Source organism: Tachysurus vachellii, chromosome 8 (assembly GCF_030014155.1).
Source record: "Tachysurus vachellii isolate PV-2020 chromosome 8, HZAU_Pvac_v1, whole genome shotgun sequence".
In the NCBI taxonomy this organism is placed as follows: domain Eukaryota; kingdom Metazoa; phylum Chordata; class Actinopteri; order Siluriformes; family Bagridae; genus Tachysurus; species Tachysurus vachellii.
In genome coordinates this window covers 15,065,256-15,084,485 of record NC_083467.1, presented here as the reverse complement: position 1 = coordinate 15,084,485, position 19,230 = coordinate 15,065,256, and the positions used below count along the sequence as shown (strand labels likewise).

The 19,230-nt window shown below is 38.5% G+C and overlaps 1 protein-coding gene across 2 annotated transcripts in view; it reads left to right on the top strand.

Annotated features, from left to right (window-relative positions):
* galnt13 (UDP-N-acetyl-alpha-D-galactosamine:polypeptide N-acetylgalactosaminyltransferase 13) overlaps positions 1–16,740 on the top strand; it is a 40,332-nt gene extending 23,592 nt beyond the window's left edge. The window contains exons 10-13 of one of the 2 annotated variants that reach the window (XM_060876495.1): positions 1,454–1,593; positions 5,712–5,810; positions 5,937–6,071; positions 14,268–16,740. In XM_060876495.1, coding sequence (XP_060732478.1) covers positions 1,454–1,593; positions 5,712–5,810; positions 5,937–6,071; positions 14,268–14,408 — 515 coding nt within the window. In that variant the 3' untranslated portion in view covers positions 14,409–16,740. Of the gene's footprint in view, positions 1–1,453; positions 1,594–5,711; positions 5,811–5,936; positions 6,072–7,786; positions 7,973–14,267 lie in introns of those variants that run through there. The other variant, XM_060876494.1, reaches the window with a different exon arrangement.
* The last annotated feature ends 2,490 nt before the right edge of the window (positions 16,741–19,230 follow it).

Genomic DNA, 19,230 nt, shown 5'->3' with positions numbered 1-19,230 from the left:
ACTCTAGCTTGTACCCTCCACCTTTTAGACGTATGCAATGAACTATAAATACATCTCATACATGGTTACAGTTTCTTTACTGCATTAAACCTTTACTTTCAAAGTGAGACTTTTTCTGCAGTGAAATATTGCATTATATTTTTGCTTCTCTTGTGGAATTTGAAAGGTAATCTATGGTTTCCCCAGCTGTGTAGCGAGGTCAGGAAAATGTGGAATATATCCAACATATGTCTAATTTCATCAGCCTACCAGCCCAGCTAGCAGAAATCAATACAAAAATCGGAATGGCTTTCGATTTTAAGCCTAAAAGTGGAATCCAAATGCGCAGAAAGAGGAAAGAGGAGGAATTGGACAGGACAAAACTCAAGCACAGTTATATGCATTTTTACATCTGATCCCTGGTAATCTATTAGAACTAGGACTCTATTAGCAAAGGCTAATGGTTTTGTAACCGCTGCTAATATTTGAATGTACGTAATGATGATGAATTACAGTAGCTAATAATAGCGGAATGATGTATCATATTGACCTTATTAACTTATTGTAGCATATTTCACTGCCACTGTTTGCTTAGCATGGTCACTCATTGCTCAGTTAGGGCAGTATTATTACAGTGACTTCTAAATTCTGCAGTTCGTCAGGTTAGTAATATTGTGCTCTTAGCCTCAGCCAATTTTATTGATGCTAGGTGCAGCTTATGTGCCAGTTAAAGTAAGGTCACTGTGTTCCAATGATAAAATAGTGCTGTGGGTGCAAATGCCATTATTTGTGTCTGGTTGAATAACTTGTTGCTTAGTAGCAATGCTTGTGTTTTGATTTCATGGTGTTCAGTCATGTGTAAGCAGGTGTAGACAGTACTCCAGGTCATAACAAGACTAGCAGGTCACTGAAATATTTAGAATATAGAAGTATGCATGTGCAAATAATTTATTTGGTAGGGTAGTGTGCAAAGACCTAAATGTGGGCTTGAAAGCAACAAGAGAGGTTTGCGTCTAACATTACAAGGAATGTGGTACAGAATCGCCCCCTACTGGTTAAAGGAAACTAGTGCATTTAATTCTAATTGTTGGTTATCAGCCTTATTGTCTAAGGATACAGTATGAACTGAGAGAAAAGCTCTCAAGGTATCCACACTGTATTAGCTTCCATTACACCATAGTGCTGTTGAAATGCTCAGACATTTATTTGTACTGTAATTCATATCACAGGTTTAGATTAATGCTCTCATTTTAATACTAATATCATCATGTTATTGTGTAAAATGTGTGGGAACCTTATATAATATTGATAACCAAAAATGTCCTAATTATTAGGGATTGATTTAAAATCTGATGCATGCCTTTGAGAACGAGAATATCATTGCTGTTTCTTTACAGTCAAAGAAACACACACACACACACACACACGATGTACTGTATATCTTGTACTTAATGTTTTTTTTGTGTTTGTACAGGTGTGGTCCGAGTGGACTATGGAGACGTATCTGCTCGGAAGGCTCTGAGAGAAGCTCTGCAGTGTAAACCTTTCTCCTGGTATCTGGAGAACATCTACCCTGACTCACAGATACCCCGCAGATACTACTCTCTTGGAGAGGTATACAGCTTTCTGTTCCCTGTTTCTTCCCTGTTGAAGCTGACTTTCATCTGTGGACGTACACTAACCTCACCCCATTGTTTGCAAAGGCAAGGCACATATTGTGAATGGCAATGCTTTCAGCTGCCAGACAGCTCAACTGTTCATTTGTCTCCTTTTTATTGCATCACCCCCAAAAATGCAGCGTAGAAAATTGCACCTCACTACCGTAGACTGATAGAAATGTCATCTGTCACACAAATTGTGGTCTGTAAGGCAGGTGGTTTTTCATCTTCCAGATTACAGGGGTGCAAAACTGCATGTCACCTGGTTTCATGCCAAACAGTGCTGAAAAGAATCATCTCCACCATGTTGCTATGTAAATGATTGCATCGACATGGTGCAAACTGCAGTGAGTGAAGTAATGGATTTTTTTATTATTATTTACAGTGCATTGTTTTATAAGCCAGAACACTTTTTGTAATATTTGGTAAAGTTCTTCTCAAATTCTTGTAGCCATCAATGAAAGTTCTGCTCGAAGATGCACCAAACTCTGTAAATAGCGGAAAGAAATTGATGTGGAGCTCCAGATTTCTTCATTCGGGACAGTGAGATGTCTCTATTTTTCATGTCAGTCATGTTGCTTGTAATGAAAAGTATGAAGGCTCTCTTGTAGCCAAAAACTTACCTATTAAATATTAAATAAACATCTCCTTGCAGAAAGCTTAATAATATCAGCAACTTTTTCTTTGTTAAATATATTTATTCTATCATTTTTCTTTGTTAAATGTTATTGTTCTGCTTATTGTTGGTTATAGTTTATGCAGCAGTCCCTGGGAGTGGACTTACTATAGAAACGACAATGTATTGGATTGTTCACATTAACATAAACTAGAATCTAGAAAATCTAGAAATTATTTGGATTGAAGAGCGGTGCTGCTTCAGAAATTTAATCAACGTGCTTTGATTTGAGCATTCGACAGCACTTATATTCTCTTCATCTGCCCCTGTGTGATTATGGTGCCAATTATTGTGCTGTTGACAAGTTGACACTGATGATAAATGGACAAGAGTAACATTGTACAAGACTGTATGAACCAGGGAGAGGGTGCAGAGTGACAGATGCCACTGATGGGGCACTGAGTGTCTTGAGAGGGGTGTGTGATTGCCAGCTGATGGGCCATGGAGTGATGAGTGGCTAATGGCTCGGAGTCTAAGCTTTCAGAAAGTTGAACATATCAACTCAGTGAACTACTACATCAGACTTACATTAGAAGACATTCGAGACAAAAGAAACCCAGTCTCACCCTGCTTAGTATGCAGAAAGCTGAAGGAGAAGTCCATTCTCTTGGAAGCAACATAACACGGATCAGTATTTGCCATTTGATTCTCACTACCCAGTGGACCGAAGCGCACAGAGCACCACACCACTGGCCTGAAAATGCCAACTCTGAGCTTAAGGACACTATCAGGGAATTTTAGATTATTTAAACGATCCTTCTTGTAAAGTCTGTCCACTCAGTGACTATCTTTGTTAGTTCTAGAAGAGCAGACTGCTATCTACTTGAATTCGAGAAAGAAATGATTGACAAGTTGTATTGTGCTGGGACGTGATATATAGCTAACATATATAGCAATGATATACTCAGACCATCTCTGGCTAATGCTACAATCACACATAAGGTGACTGGCAATGACAAAGCAACCGGAGAGCTGGCGACTTCTGGGACATGAGCGAATAAATGAAGACGTGTCTAGTGATGCAACAAAATTGAGAATAGTTTAACTTGACCCAAGAGCTATAGTGGAGAAAGAAACCTGATTAAAATCCCCAGTTACATACAGCCATGAACGCAGCAGAACTTGCACCAGTCAGCATCTCACACAAAATGAGTTATGAGTATTTATCTTGGCGTTAACGTGTAATGCCTTTGGCTAGGGAGACGTATTTTACTATACCTCATCTCAGAGTAAAGCTCTTAAAGAGCACACGTGTTAGTTTTAAGCTCAGGTTCAGCTCTATTAAGCTAATAGTCTCCGGAGAGTTAGGGACGGCTGCCAGCTTGAGCTGATTTATAATGGGCTTCTGAGCCAGCGTGAGATGCTGTTTGGAGACATTGTTTGTGTGTACTTGTTTGATATAGATGTTATGCAGAGGCTTGATCATTTACAGCTCTGCAGTAAAGCTTGTCTGTTACACCTCTGCTGCTGGATCAACTTCCTGACAGCTCTTCAGTTCTACAAGCTTTATTCCACTTTACATGAAGACACATTGATTTTATGTTACTTAATTTTAAAAGACACTCCTGACTACTTAATGTGTTATGGTGGCCTTTATGCTTAAATAGATAGCATATATCTAAATAGTTATCAGACTTGTTTATCGGAAACATTAAAGTAGCGCTTTAAACAATCCACAATCCAAGATCAGCAGTGATTTGTGTGACTTAGCCAGCCTCATAGCGCTGCAGATAAAGTGTATATAATGAATGAGCTATAATTACTTGTTTCAGTGTTGTTTAATTATGTTGCCAGGCAAATGGGCAAATCAAGGCCATGTGTTATTAACTAGAAGAGCAGGAAATGATTTCTGCAGGCTTGTTGGAGACTGAGTGACAGAACGACATGAAATGATTTATTCCTTTTCAGATCTTTCTTTATGCTTAAGCTCCTTGACAAAACCGAAAGCAGCATCAGGAACAATTTCAGCTCTCAGAAATGAGAGAGCTCAATTTTGAACTCTTAATAATATTAGGGTCACTATTAGGTACTGTCAGTTCTCACATTCTTCAGTTGGAACATTGTTCACATTGCATTTGCTGGTATTCTGGACACACACGTATACAGCATACACAGAAGACCATGTATGGAATACACCATCATTCACTTGCCTCTAAATTAATTTGTAAAATGTACTTTCTTGTTTCCTCGGATTGGTTTGCAGTGCTTCCTACCCAATGACATCCTTTACGTTCTTCTAGATGTTGCATCTTAGATATTTCCAGATCATGGAATTATAAGCTATCTGACCTTTTTTCCTTCAAATATTAGCTAATGTGCTGAATTTGTTCTTAATGTGCTTGTACATAAAGTACACTATGTGGCCAAAGGTTTGTGAGCACCTGACCATCGCAACCAGATTTTGAACAATTTTGAACTCTTAATAATATTAGGGTCACTATTAGGTACTGTCAGTTCTCACATTCTTCAGTTGGAACATTGTTCACATTGCATTTGCTGGTATTCTGGACACACACGTATACAGCATACACAGAAGACCATGTATGGAATACACCATCATTCACTTGCCTCTAAATTAATTTGTAAAATGTACTTTCTTGTTTCCTCGGATTGGTTTGCAGTGCTTCCTACCCAATGACATCCTTTACGTTCTTCTAGATGTTGCATCTTAGATATTTCCAGATCATGGAATTATAAGCTATCTGACCTTTTTTCCTTCAAATATTAGCTAATGTGCTGAATTTGTTCTTAATGTGCTTGTACATAAAGTACACTATGTGGACAAAGGTTTGTGAGCACCTGACCATCGCAACCAGATTTTGAACATCCCAAACAAGATTTTTTTCCCCTTATGCTGTTTCCAAAACACGACACTTTTGTAAAGCCTTTCCAGTCATTAGTGAGGTTAGGATGATGAATATAACCTGGTGCATGGTTTGTGTTCCAGTTCATCCTAGTGATGAATATTCATTGGGGTTAAGGTCAGGGCTATGTGCAGGAACCTGGCAAACCACATCTTCATCGAGCTTGCTTTATGAATATATGCATTGTCTTTGAGGGCCTTAGTTTCAGTTAATGGAAATCTTAAAGTACAGCAGACAAAGACATTATAAACAATTGGATTTTACTAACTTTGTGGCAACGGTTTGGGGAAGACACAAACCTTTGGCCATATAGTGTACATGTGATGAGTTTAACACCCCTTACAAAAGAATATAGCGTAAAACATCACAGATTAAACTTTGTTTTCAACTAAGTTGTCAGCTGTAACTTTATAATTACAAGTTATTAAGTTGATTTTGAAAGCAGAAATATGTACAGCTTTTTAATATGATTTGTAACTGGAGTGCTAAAGTGTCTTTTTATTTAGAATACTCTTGGCCTTGCTTCATCCACAGATTAGAAATGTGGAGACCAACCAGTGTGTGGACAACATGGGAAGGAAAGAGAATGAGAAAGTTGGTTTTTTTAACTGTCATGGCATGGGTGGCAACCAGGTGAGGGCACACTAACCCAATAAACATACACTCAGAACTATTTTCCATAGCCTGCTTCATTCTGCACCAGAGAATGTGTTAAGTGTAATAACATATTTGTGTGCGTGTGTGTGTGCATGTGTGTAGGTGTTTTCCTACACAGCAGATAAAGAAATCCGGACTGATGACCTGTGTCTCGATGTGTCTCGTCTGAATGGCCCCGTCATCATGCTGAAGTGCCACCACATGAAAGGCAACCAGATGTTTGAGTATGATGCTGAGGTATGTGTTAAAGAGTTTGACTTACAACATTTAAATATTCACTTTCTCAGTGATATACCATATAGACTTTGATTTCAAACAATTGCATTTAAGGATAGTTTTTACCACCAGATGGTGCTACAAACCTTCCATTTTACTCTGTATCTCAAGCCCTTTGACTACCTACCAGGAACTACAAGTTACTCAATGCATCCTTATTCTTATTGCTTAGTATGTTGGCAAGTGGGAATATGATTTTCAGGTAAGATAAGCTGTTTTGCTGGATGTTGTGTCAGTTTCAATATTGTATCGTTATTCCAGGGTGCATTATTAGTATTGAGCACATTAGAAAGTGGCATGCGTTTAAGAAGTCTTTGTGATTTGGATTGTAATTCTTAATACAGATAAAGCAATAATTGATGGCTAGCAACGTTGATAACATAAGAAATCATAACTTTACCAGAAAATCTGTGTATAGATTTCACAGGATATGTCCATGCTAACAGAATTTAACTGAATTCTGGAGATATGTTTGGAGTTCTAAAGCTTACCTGTAAGCTTACCTTATATAGTGGTGACAAAATTTTCTCTCAGGTTTATTAAAGATAAACATAATATCATAGTACATAATGTATTTTTTATGCAGTCTAGGAAACCTATTGTAAGAAACACAATTTTAGCACTGACAATACACTTGTCCCTGTGCTTTGATTATTGAATGACCTGTTGATCAGTACAGCAATAAAAACTACTATTCTTTTCGTAAATTTCTTGGCCAATGCTTGACGTCCTGATTGTCCTCTAATTAATTAACTGTAAATGGCTCTATTTTAAATAGAAACACCAAGGATATGAAAATATATTGTGATGGATGCGATTGTATCTGTACTCACAACATCTGAGTAAAATCATATTGATTGAATGATTTACTTGTAGAAGTGTTTAAGCATGGTATATGAAACAGGACATCACCATTAGAGCCTTATTTTAGCCACAGACAGCATTGTCTGTAGAGAACTGGGCTACGGCGTTAGCCATTATTTAGTCCTTCTCACCAAGTTTACTGAAAGCCCCTGTAGACCAGTTTATTTATATATTGGCCTAGACTGCTGAAAAATCATTTTGATGAGTAATTTATGCGGCATTAAATATTCACTGGTTTGGGTTTTGAGAAATGTCACAGTCTGTCAATGCAGCCCATTTTTAAACTATTTTTAAAAGCTGACTCCAAAATTCCAGACCATGAAAGTTTAATAGTTTTTTTTGATTAACATTTCACTGTCAGTAATCCAGGTTTTCACATACACCAGTTGATGAGAGAGGGAGTAGATTGCAAGCTTAAAAATGGCTGTTTAGTTATTCATGTATAACATTAATTTTTAATCTTGCCAATTCTGCCAATATTGCTTTTAATTTGGAGAAAACAGTAGAGAATTTGTTACAGTGCAAGACCTGCAGTGTGTTCTCTTAGAGCGTATCTATACATCCTTCACGTCACTTATCATCTCTCACTATATGATGTCACCTATTAACATTAATGGCATCATATTTTCAGGACATTTCAGAGCGGAAAAAACTGACTTCTTTTAACCATGCCACATGTACTTGCATTGTGTTCTATAATAGTGTTAAAGCAGTGTTGTGTTCTAGACTAGATCCTGGTGTGTCCGTGTTGCACTGTATACCATTCGTGCTCATTCGTGCTGCTCTGTGTGGTGTGTAATGGTGGCCATCAGAAGGGCACGTTCCTGCACATTATCACACAGTCATGCCTCACCATCAGTCGGCTGGAGGATGGGAAGTACGGCCCAACGGTGGAGTACTGTGACGGTAGTCCGCTTCAGTCTTGGGTCCTCAGGAACTACACGACACTGGAGGTGGTTAGGAAGGTCTACTACAGTGCCACTGATTACTTTCTGTAAAAGGCAAGCCCAGGTCACAGCAGGTTAGTGCTGGAAGGTTTAGTGGCCCAGTCCTTTGTATTCAGCCTTTAGAGATTAGAAGCAGTCATCAGTGAGTGCTATGTTTGACCTTAACCCCCAGCATGATTCATCCTAGCTTATATATACATATACATATACAGTTTGTCTCCTATTTTCACCAGCTTATTAATATATTAGTTAAAATGAACTAGCCGCTCATACTGTACGTGCTATGAATAAATAACCAGCAATTTGTATACCTTATGAACTGCTGGGTATTACAGAGTAACTGTAATCACCTCCCAATGCAAACCTAAAAAATAAACAACCTTAATAAAAACACAAGAGTGTTTCATGGACATAGATTAGGAAATGTGCTTCTATCCATCCAATGCTCTATTACAGATTCTCTCCAGAGGAAAATAAAAAATATTAAATGAGGAATAATACACAGCATTTATTAATTTATTATTCATTTTCATTCATGTTTGCTGTACATTTATATTATTACAGTATCCACAACTTGTCCCATATTATATTTAGCAGGTTTAGGTGCTTCTCTTCCCTTAGAAAATGGGTTGAATCTTAATGGGAATAATTGATAACTATGATAAAAAAGTCAATATTCAGTCAAATTTAAGTTAAATTACAGTAAGTCAGCATGTAACATTTTGCCTGTAGTTAATTGCATGCTCCATTAGTTGAAATCACTGCCTTATTGATTATATTTCCTGCAACTCAACAAACTGATGTATAATATATGTTGAAGGAGGGCTGTATTTGAGGACTGGGCCTGTTTACACACTTAGTTGCTTTAAACTAGATTAGCTTGATGTTGGTTTTGTTCATGTAGTTTAAAATGTGGATGTGTTTGCTAGTTTTATTGAGTATTTGTTTGTGTGTGCGGAAGTTTTGAACCAAAGGCACGTCTTGTCAGTTGCAGATGAATGAAGACTCTTTAGCGCTCATATTCAAGACATATTCCAAAGAGTGTAGGATCTATTACTGCTGACCATTTTAGTGGTATATTAGAGGCCAGTAACTTACATAAAGCAATAACGGACACCAAAAGCACTGCTATACACAAAACACCATCACCAGGGCCTTTTCAGCACCACTGCATCAAATTAAATCTTATTTGGCATTTATGTTCCTTACATAAATCTTTAATATTTAGATGAAAATCTGCTAGTCGCTGCTACATATGCCAGCCCTCACCTAGGGAGAGCAGACGAGGCAACATTATTCCATAATACAACCTGATTATCTATGCGCAGAGCTCTGAAATAGGTTTGTCTTTGTTTGTGAGTTCTTTTGAAGTGATCGCTTATTGTGAAAGGCCTCTTTCATGGCCCTGGCCTCTCAGAGAGCATGGCCACATCAGAGCACTCACACACAGCCATGCCACAGCTGTGCTCAGCACAAATAGGGTGTTTTTTAAATATATATTTATTAGCAGAATCCTGAATTGTAATGGTCTCTCTGATGCTTATTATGCTGGAAGTGCTCTGTTGCTTTTCAGGTCGTTAATCTTTATAGGTTATCGTTGTGTGTGTCTGCGTGTTTTGTTTTGTTTTTTTCACAGTTGGCTCTCATATTCTTGTTCATCCGTCAAAATAAAAAAACTACATCTGTACAAAAATACGAGCAAAATACTGTATATATGGCTGTGACTAAAACATGATTGAGGGATACGCATTTATAAATACTGTATATGTTCCAGTATATAGTTTTAGCAACACTGATGCTCATTTTAATTGATATTTATATATAGTGTATATATATATAGCCTTTTTTTATAATGCCTCATAAACATCTAATAATATTTAATAAATTATTTTATTGCACTCACTCATTTTCTACCGCTTATCCGAACTACCTCGGGTCACGGACAATTTTCCAGAGATGCCAATCAACCTACCATGCATGTCTTTGGACCGGGGGAGGAAACCGGAGTACCCGGAGGAAACCCCCCGAGGCACAGGGAGAACATGCAAACTCCACACACACAAGGCAGAGGCGGGAATCGAACCCCGACCCTGGCGGTGTGAGGCGAACGTATAATTATTGATACAATTACATAAACATTTTATATTTTTTTATGTTATATATTTGTCATCTTTCCCAACTTTTGCAATGTAGTGTGTCTGTGTGTAATTCCACATTACATTACAAATATACATTATTATTTGTCATTATTAGTTGTATAGTAGTTACAGTTGTAACATAACCGATAGGTTTACATTAATTTAATAGCTCTAATTTGTTATGATATAGTTTCTATATTAACAGCTCATTTTCAGGGACTTGAATTGTGGATGCTTCACATAATTTAAAGCTAATAATTAACAAAGAGTTTAACAAAGGAAAAACTGTATAATCGTTGTGGTGAAGATTCTGTTTTGATTGTTACAGTGATGCTTTCCATGATGTTTATGTAGCATTTATGGAGGGAAGCTGAAGTGTCAGTTGTATGTAGTAGTACGTTTTCTACCATAGGAAAGTCTTTAGTACAGAGGAATCTGGGCGTGGACAAAAGGAGGCACATTAAACCGACAGTGTGTGACAGTTCCTACCTGTGTGCGATTATAGATTTATCTTGTCCCTTTCGGCAAAGCTGTGAATCAGAGAGAGAGAGAGAGAGAGAGAGAGAGGGAAGGAAGAGACAGAGCTGACTAAGCTCACACAACACACACCACATTCCTGCCTTAGACTTGAACTTAGAAGGTGTACGTGAAGGTAACAAACTGTGAGTGGCATAGGGTTTGATTTTTTTGACAATTATTTATTAAGAGGAAGAGGCAGCCCAGAAAAAAGGAAATAAAAAGCTCCATAAAAAGTCAGCAGTCTCCTGAGTCCTCGTTTTCATACATGAACACATATACACAACAGCTGTATTTTTTTTCCTTTTTTAGTATGTGCATTTAATTTAATAGAGACTGGTCTGGAGGGAATGTTTATCAATGCTATGTAAGTGTAATGTAAGTGATAACAGGAACTAGCTTGTGAATGTGCTTTAAAAAAAGCAGTAGTTAATAAGTGCATTAACTTGTTCGTTGACAAATTATAATCTTTGACAAATCACTGTGCTAATAGAAGAATGTCATTTTAGAACATACCCTTATAGCAATACTAGTCTGGTGTTCGCTTTACATTGTGCCGCTGTGGGGTATATTCCTGTAACAGTACAGCATGTAGTGTGTTATTCCATACTTACTAAAGCTTTATGAGGCATTATTGTTATTAAATTACACAACGGAATACAATTTCGTAAAAAAGGACTTGTTGCCAACTTACAAAGAAGTATGTAAGGAATTATAATGTTTAATGGAAATGGGCTTCATAGACAGTCTTATCAAATTTTCTTTTATGCTTATGAACTGAAGAAGCAAAACTGAATTTTGTCTTTTACTTGAGAACTCTCTCAGGTGTTATAGGTGTGTGTGTGTGTGAGTGTGTGTCTACATGACGTGTGTAGGAGCTGTGTGACCAAAAACAGTCATTAGAGTAGCAGAACATCAGTGTGCTCCCTGTACTCGGCTGCTGCTGTCACACTGAGACATGTGCATGATGGGTATTCCTCAGCAGGGACACATTCTTACACACCAGTCACATATAATTACCTGATTTGTGCCTTGTGAGTGGTTATACATTTTCACTTACTTACTACACTGCATTGTCCTTCTGTTTCTCTAGCTGGGAAAAGAAGATTTTACTGAAACATATAGAGCATTTTATTAGATCTGACAAAGAGCGAACTCAGAATTATTGGCACCCTCCAGTGGCACAGATGATTGTATAAAATAACCGTCAGAATGAATCATTCGAACCTTTCACTTAAAAAGGTGGCAGAAAATACTTTGATTTTCTTCATGCAAAATACATTTCACATATTATCTACACTCCTAGAATATTTATTGTTGTCTTTGAAAAACATGACATAAATGTAGAATCCTTTTATTATTCATCACACAAAAATAAACCTAAATATAAATAATATTTCAGAGGGGGGATTGGTATAAGTTTCCTCTACGTTTCTAAATCCTTGTTAGACCTTACAGGAGGAGGCTCAGTGCTGCTGTTTTCTCTATAGGAGGCTTCCACAAATAATTATTCATTGCTGGATGCTGATTTTGTAGGAAATATGTTAACATGTGTTAAAATAAATCTACAGGGTGTCCCCATAATGAAGCATAAAACATCACTTTTATGCATTATTAGTTTTATAGATTCATTGTTTTTGCACATTTTGCTGAAGGGTGAAGAGTTGACTACATGTAATGTCATTGTTTAATGAGCACAGATTTCTCCATGACCTATTTTTATGTTGAAATCCATCCATGTGCCCTGTTTAAAGAGACACCTAAGCTCATCTCGTTCACATATCCTTTACCCCAAAAGGAAATTGCACAGAATTCAGTGTAATATTATTAGATCATTTCTAGCTGTTTTGCAAAGTGCATCTAAGATCAGTTGTGTTTTATTTTAGATTTTTGCTAAATACACTGTATCTAACACTACAAGCAACACCACAAGCAACATCTCTTGTGTTATTTTCCATTGTATTTTTCTCTGTATCCGTCAATTTGTTTGAGGCTTCCTCTGTACATTTCGTGGATCTTATCATCACAGCAATGTAAACAAGCTCAATATAAACAGTATTGTCATAATGTGCATTTCACATACTTGCTTTGTTCAGCTCTTTGCTAGCAGCTGTTCAATAGGGCAGTGTTTAATTATGAAGCCCAGAGTGCTGATTAGTGCTGAACCTGAAACCAGAGGCCAGTCACACTCATTAGTTTCTCGTGCTACTACTTGAACAGTGTAAATAGAGTCTATAAACACGTCCAACATGTCCGCCTCTCCATACGAGGACTATTATTAATGGCACTAAGGTAAGCCAGGCTAGGTGATGGGTTTTTTGGAAACATGCATTTTCACAGCACGGCTTGTTTTTTCTTTGGTGTGAATCCGCCATGGTGTGAAGCTGCATGATATTATGTATACATAGGATTCTGTAAATGAAATTGAAATGTTTAAATAGAACTTCTTAAAATAGTTTTGAAAATTGTGGACTGTAACTGACAATCACGATGATATGATTCATTTTCCCAGACATACAAATGGATATGAGTAAAAGCTGCACTTGTTTTGCAGGTGATTTTTATTTTTTTTTTGGTGCACTTTAAGCTGATTTGAAGTAGATGTATGACGCACATTTTCTTTCTTACTGTATTTCTGAACACTTAGTCAACTTAGGGTGGTTTCAGTATTCAGCCTGTTTAGAGAACACAGCAATCACACTAGAGCACAGACCAAAACAACCAGTCTGAGATCTCTTGAGCAAGGTGGATTCTAAGTGAACTCTGGTGCAGTTTGATTGCTGTCGGAAAGTGTTTGGACCCTGAATTGACCCTTCAGCCGGAAGTGAACCTAACACGCTTTCCTTATATTCAGGGTTGTGTACAACATTTACATATGAGCAGCTAAACCTACCCCTGAGCCACAAAATGAGCTAAACAACAGATCTGAAGTGATGCATTATGTTTGGGATACTTGGTTGAATGGACAAAGAGCAAATAAATACTGGATGTGATCAATTACACTTATAGTCATTCTTAAAATGATCTAATCTGAAGTGTACAAAGAGCCAAGTCTGTGCTTGGGTGATTTTTGTGAATTCTACACAAAGGTTTGTTTAGCATATTTCTGACCAGTGAAATCAAAGTGTAAGTGTTTTCAGCCCAAAATGTCCCTCATTCCCAAATCTTTTTAATGTTTTTTATTTTTCTTTATGTGCAGTGTAAAAATAAACCAAAACCAGAAGTGAAAGGCAAATTGAAAACCAGCACCAAAACCAGAAGTGCCAGCCTTAAAAATCTTTAAAAAGTCTTTCCAGCTACCCGTGCTTCACTTTTTCTAAATGTATTATTGCAGAGATATTTAATTTCTCTCCAAAAATGATGGCAACAGTCATTTTATTTCATTCCATCTCCCACAACATACACAGTGAAACAGGTTTACTGCAAAATCAGTTATTACTCCAGTAATTTGTCAGTTTGTAATATGTGTATAGTACTATATAAAATATTTACAATGATTTCCAATCATTTTAGAACTGATGAATGTGAGATCCCAGTTTATATTATGTACATCTTTTAACTGCATATTTTCTCAGTCATTGGAGGTTGGAGGTAAAATGGCTGGGGTTTGATTCAACACCATGAGTTATATACCGATTAATATTTGTAATGGCGGCTGATGTTTCATTGTTTTATGTTTTTTTTCCCTCTAGCGCCTGACCTTGCTACATGTGAACAGTAATCAGTGTTTGGACATGCCCTCGGAGGAGGATAAAATGGTTCCCACACTGAGAGACTGCAATGGTAGCCGCTCGCAGCAGTGGCTCCTCAGAAACATGACCTTAAGTATGTGAAGTGGATGATATGAAAGAGCCAAGCTAAAGTCACAGGATCTCACATGGTCATTACTGAAGTGTGATCTGGCCTTTAACCTGCACTTTGGATCTTTACATGTCTGTTTGAAGCTCACAGACTTTCAGCATTGCAGATGTGTTAAACTGTTCATATCTCGGCTCATTTAGCACGCATGTATTGTCCTGTCGCCGTAGCTGTGCACACGCGGTATACGATATTTCACCTGGACGGCTGCCAGACAAAGTGTTCTCAAAATGGACCTGAAGCAGTTTGCTCTAGTTGTTAAAATACTGACATGAAGAAAAGAAAGAAGACTTTTTAGAAACTTGTGGTGGTAGTGGGGAGGTTTTTCGCACTTTACATCAAATACGCATTCGTAATCATGCATAGCTTTATCATCTGAACCTTTAGGGTCCTCTTCCTCTCCTGGCACCGAAATATAATATTACAGTACAATTACAGCTACAGATGGCAACTTCTGGGTTCAACCAGAGTGGATTATAAGATGATGGTGTTTTTTTATTTTCCTGCAACATCTGCTGAGTGTTTTCTCTGGTGCTCTAATTGGGTATTGCTGTTTGCAGATTTAACAGCTTTTTATATGTTCTCACTCTGCTTGAATTTTCACTCTTAACCCTTGGGATATATGGGACCACTCTTGTGACCAGCAGATCATTCTGCCCAGTCCAACACTGAGTGTTGTGGGGTCTTGCAGATCCAAAAAAAGTCATGTAGTGTCTAAAGAGCATTGTAAAATCTCCACCAGACTGTAGAGATCTTGGCTGCTAAAAATATCCCAGAACCACCCAGAATTCAATGTGTTATGTTCCCAACTCTGTCTGTATCCCTGCTCTTCACTGGATTCCTGTCACCATGCAGTTACCCAACAACTTTCAGCTGAAATGCAGATATACCTCCGCTTTGGGAACAATTCAGCACCAGCGATGGGCCAACCTTACAGTTTTATCCACAAGGCATTAGATTTACCTACAATTTGAGGGAGTTAAAGCCATAATCCAGTAGCATCTGTTTCACCGCCCGTCTGGAACTATTCCAGAGACTGATCTTCAGGATAGTGAATGGAAGCTCTACAGTCTGTTATGTCCTGCTGTCCACTGCGTTCTTTAATACCGACACAATATTTTTAACTCCACTGACACGTTTTCCATATATGATTGCAGAGTGATTGTCAATTATTGGTAGCTTATAATAATAATAATAATAATGATGATGATGATGATGATGATAGTGGATCAGTAAGACCAAGAATCTCTGAAGCAAGCTTCAATGGTTACTGTATCTAGTTTTATAATGATGTAGAAGGACTAATGAAAAATTCACTGCAAAAATCTCAGGACTTAAGGAAGCATTCAAATAACATGCATCTTAAGTGGTGAAATTCTGCTAACTGATTTGTAAAATGAATAATTAGTGATATATTTCATAAAAGCACAACTTCACCTTGATTTATCCTGAATGAAAATCAATCCTCTCACTGATCCTCTTATTCTCCAGATGCAGTTTTAATTTTTGAAGAAATACAAGACTGATGGAAACAATATTATTTGGGTTTGGTTCAAATGACATACAGTATATGCTGCAACTTGCTAAATGTAGCATATGTTACTTCAATTCCGTAACCTTGTTGTCCTATTAGTGTCTCTGCTTGCCTGCGATCAACACCATGTTACTGATATGGAGCAGCTGTCCTGTTGTAAATATTCACTATTTTTGAGCATTGTTGTACATATAAAATCAAATATTTTTTTAAGATGACATTTGAAAGCCCTGTTTACCTCCACGTGTGTTGATGTGTGTCATCATTTTTAGATGTATAGTCTTCTTTTGAGAAACTCAAAACAAAGTTTATTGGCCATTGTCTGTCCAAGGCTCTTTACTACTTCATTCAAAGGTGATATTGTCCATCGCTGACAAAACCTTTCAAATAGTTTACTACATTAAATCTGTAATTCAGTATAATTTCACTGATTGTACTTGAAATCCAGTATTTCAAATCCAGTGTGTGTCATCCATTTAAGATTTTGTAATGAATTGTGTGCTGGCTTTTATCATTGGATGATTATTCTTGCACATAAATCTAATGGAATGGAAGTCATGTTGCTCCCAACGTGTGCGATGTTTCCGTAAAAAATGCCATTGGGCTTTTATGAGATTATAAGTGCATGAAATAATTACAGCATAGATTGTTTTTCAACTTTAACAACTGTGTACCTTTGAATTTGTCTTGAGTGATATTCAATGTTTGTTCATTTTTTAAGTAAGAAATGTTGAAACTATATGGATTTACCATTACATGCTTACTAAATGAATATCAGAGACTGTGAACCATAATAAAAAAACTTGTGTTTAATTTATCTGCTAAGTTTGCTTAAGGTATAATGTAACTTTTTTTTTTTTAGCATGTCAATATGATAAAAGATATTCGAATGTAGTCTAAACCCAGATATACACTGCAGAATGTCCCTATCACTCTGCAAATATTCAGTGACTCACTGCAGATTGTCAGTGTCTCACTGCAGATTTGTCTTGTCTCGCTGCAGATTTTTAGTGTCCCACTGCAGATTTTCCCTGTCTCACTTCAGATTTTTGTGTTTCACTGCAGGTTTTTAGTTTCTCACTGAAGATATCTGTGTCTCACTGTAGATTTTCAATGTCTCACTGCAGATTGTCAGTGCCTCAATGCAGATTTTCAGTCTCTTACTGTAGATTTTCAGTTTTTCGCTGCAGATGTTCCATGTCTCACTGCAGATTTTTAGTGTCTCACTGCAGATTTTCAGTATCTCACTGTAGATTTTTAGTTTCTCACTGCAGATGTTCAGTTTCTCACAGCAGATATTAAGTGTCTCACTGTAGATTTTAAGTGTCTCACTGCAAATATTCAGTATCTCACTGCAGATTGTCAGTGTCTTGCTGCAGATTTTCAGTGTCTCTGCAGATTTTTTCAGTTTCTCACTGTTGATTTTCAGTGTCTCACTGCAGATGTCTCAATGGGGAACTCGAGCAAGGCTGATGGTATGGGAATGCTTTTTTGAGGAAGTTGTGTCTGAAGTTCTGTGGTCTTGCAAGCTGATTTAATGGCTCAGAAAGGACACATGGCAAAAGGGAATACGTGCCAGCAAGTACATACAGTATAAGAGCTATAGTACTCTAGCTCTTGAAGGGAGATGGCTGCGTGCATTGCGAGAGGTTTCCTCTGCGTAAGCTCCGATCCCACTTGGCTGTATTTTATAGCCAATTGTCCGTACCTCGTGGATCAGTTCCTGCATCCACCGAGGCAGTGCAATGACTTCGATCATGGGGTTCACATGGTGAGTTAGCGGAAACGGAACAAGAGACAGGTCCTTCCCTTTATTTTGTCCTCTCCCCTGACTCCAATCTCTCTGTTTCGGAATTGGGAGCTCACATGGTGATTTCTCCCAACCTGGAAGAGAGTATGTTGCTTTCCACATCAGGCTGTAAGTAGCTTGATGTAGGTGAGGAGGGGCTTGCTTCTTTACGCTTTCTGACTTAAGGCTGCATGCCATCTCCATGCAGGCAGCTGCCATTTTTCCAGAACTCCATGCTGAGGTATCGAGGTATCAAGGTCCTGGGGGAATCCCTATTCAGCCTGTCTCTTTTCCCCGGCCACTTCTAATTTTTTTTATCCATTGTAGGGCTCGAAAATCATGGGAAAGTGGCCATGCCTAGGGATGAAGAGTTTCTCATGAGCTATCTCTCCCCTACATGCACTTCCTTCTAAGCCATGTAGAGCCACCTCAGCCCTTGTCGGTAAGGCATACATAGCAGCAGGCCAAGCCAGTGCAGCCCTGCACACCATGGTGCTCTTGCAGGCCTACCGGGCTGACCTTCTAAAGGAAATCGACTGTGGCGAGGTATTTAAACCTGACGCAGTATCTGAGCTCCACTGAGCCATGGATCTTGTGCTCTGCCACAAAGCAGAAGGCCCAAGCCACTGGCCATTCAGTGGCTGTACTAGTTGCCATGGAGAGGCACCTTTTGGCTTAATTTAACAGGGATCAAGGACAAAAATTAGGCCCTTTCTTCTGGACACCCCGATTTCACCCAAGGCCCTGTTCGGAGATGCAGTGAGTGCTGTTGTTGAAAGGCACCTGGAGGTGAAACGCCAGTCGGCAGTGTTCAGGGAATTTATCCCTCGCCACAGTAAACACAATAAGTAAGCACACTAAGAAAGTCTTCCAGATGCACCCGGCCCCCTCCTAGCTCACTCTGATCGAAGAAAAGGGCGAGTGTTGCGGCCCGAGCCCCCATCAAAGGCTAGGGAGGCTGGTCAGTGTGCCCAGGCCCAGACCCTTCAGGCGAGAGAGGACCTTAGGTCTATCATCCTCGCCAGGCGAGCTAAAAAGGAATCCTGACGCCTGAGGGCTAAGGTTCCTAGGAGCGTCCTTCCCAGGGCAGCTTCCCCTACTTCTGCGCTGTCGCCTCTGGCATTTCAGCTGTCAGTGGGGTCTGTGCCCGCTCCTTTTCCTTGCACAGTTCTATACCCTGGGTCATCACCTGCCAGTGTGCCCATTAAGGGAGCCAGGGAGATCAGTATGAGGTTGACAGCTCTTTCAAACAATCTGGCAGCGAGAGAACTACACCAGGTTACGTATGTAACCCAGTTCCCTGAGTAGGGAATGAGACGCTGCATCGCTTTGCACACCCCATTCATCCACCCACATATCCTTCAGACTAATAGAAGCTGTAGTATTGTGCCATAGATGCCCTTATGTGGTGCATATTTCCTTCGTCATGTGTCCTTTCTAAGCCATTAAATTGCCATAAATTGATGTCAGTCTT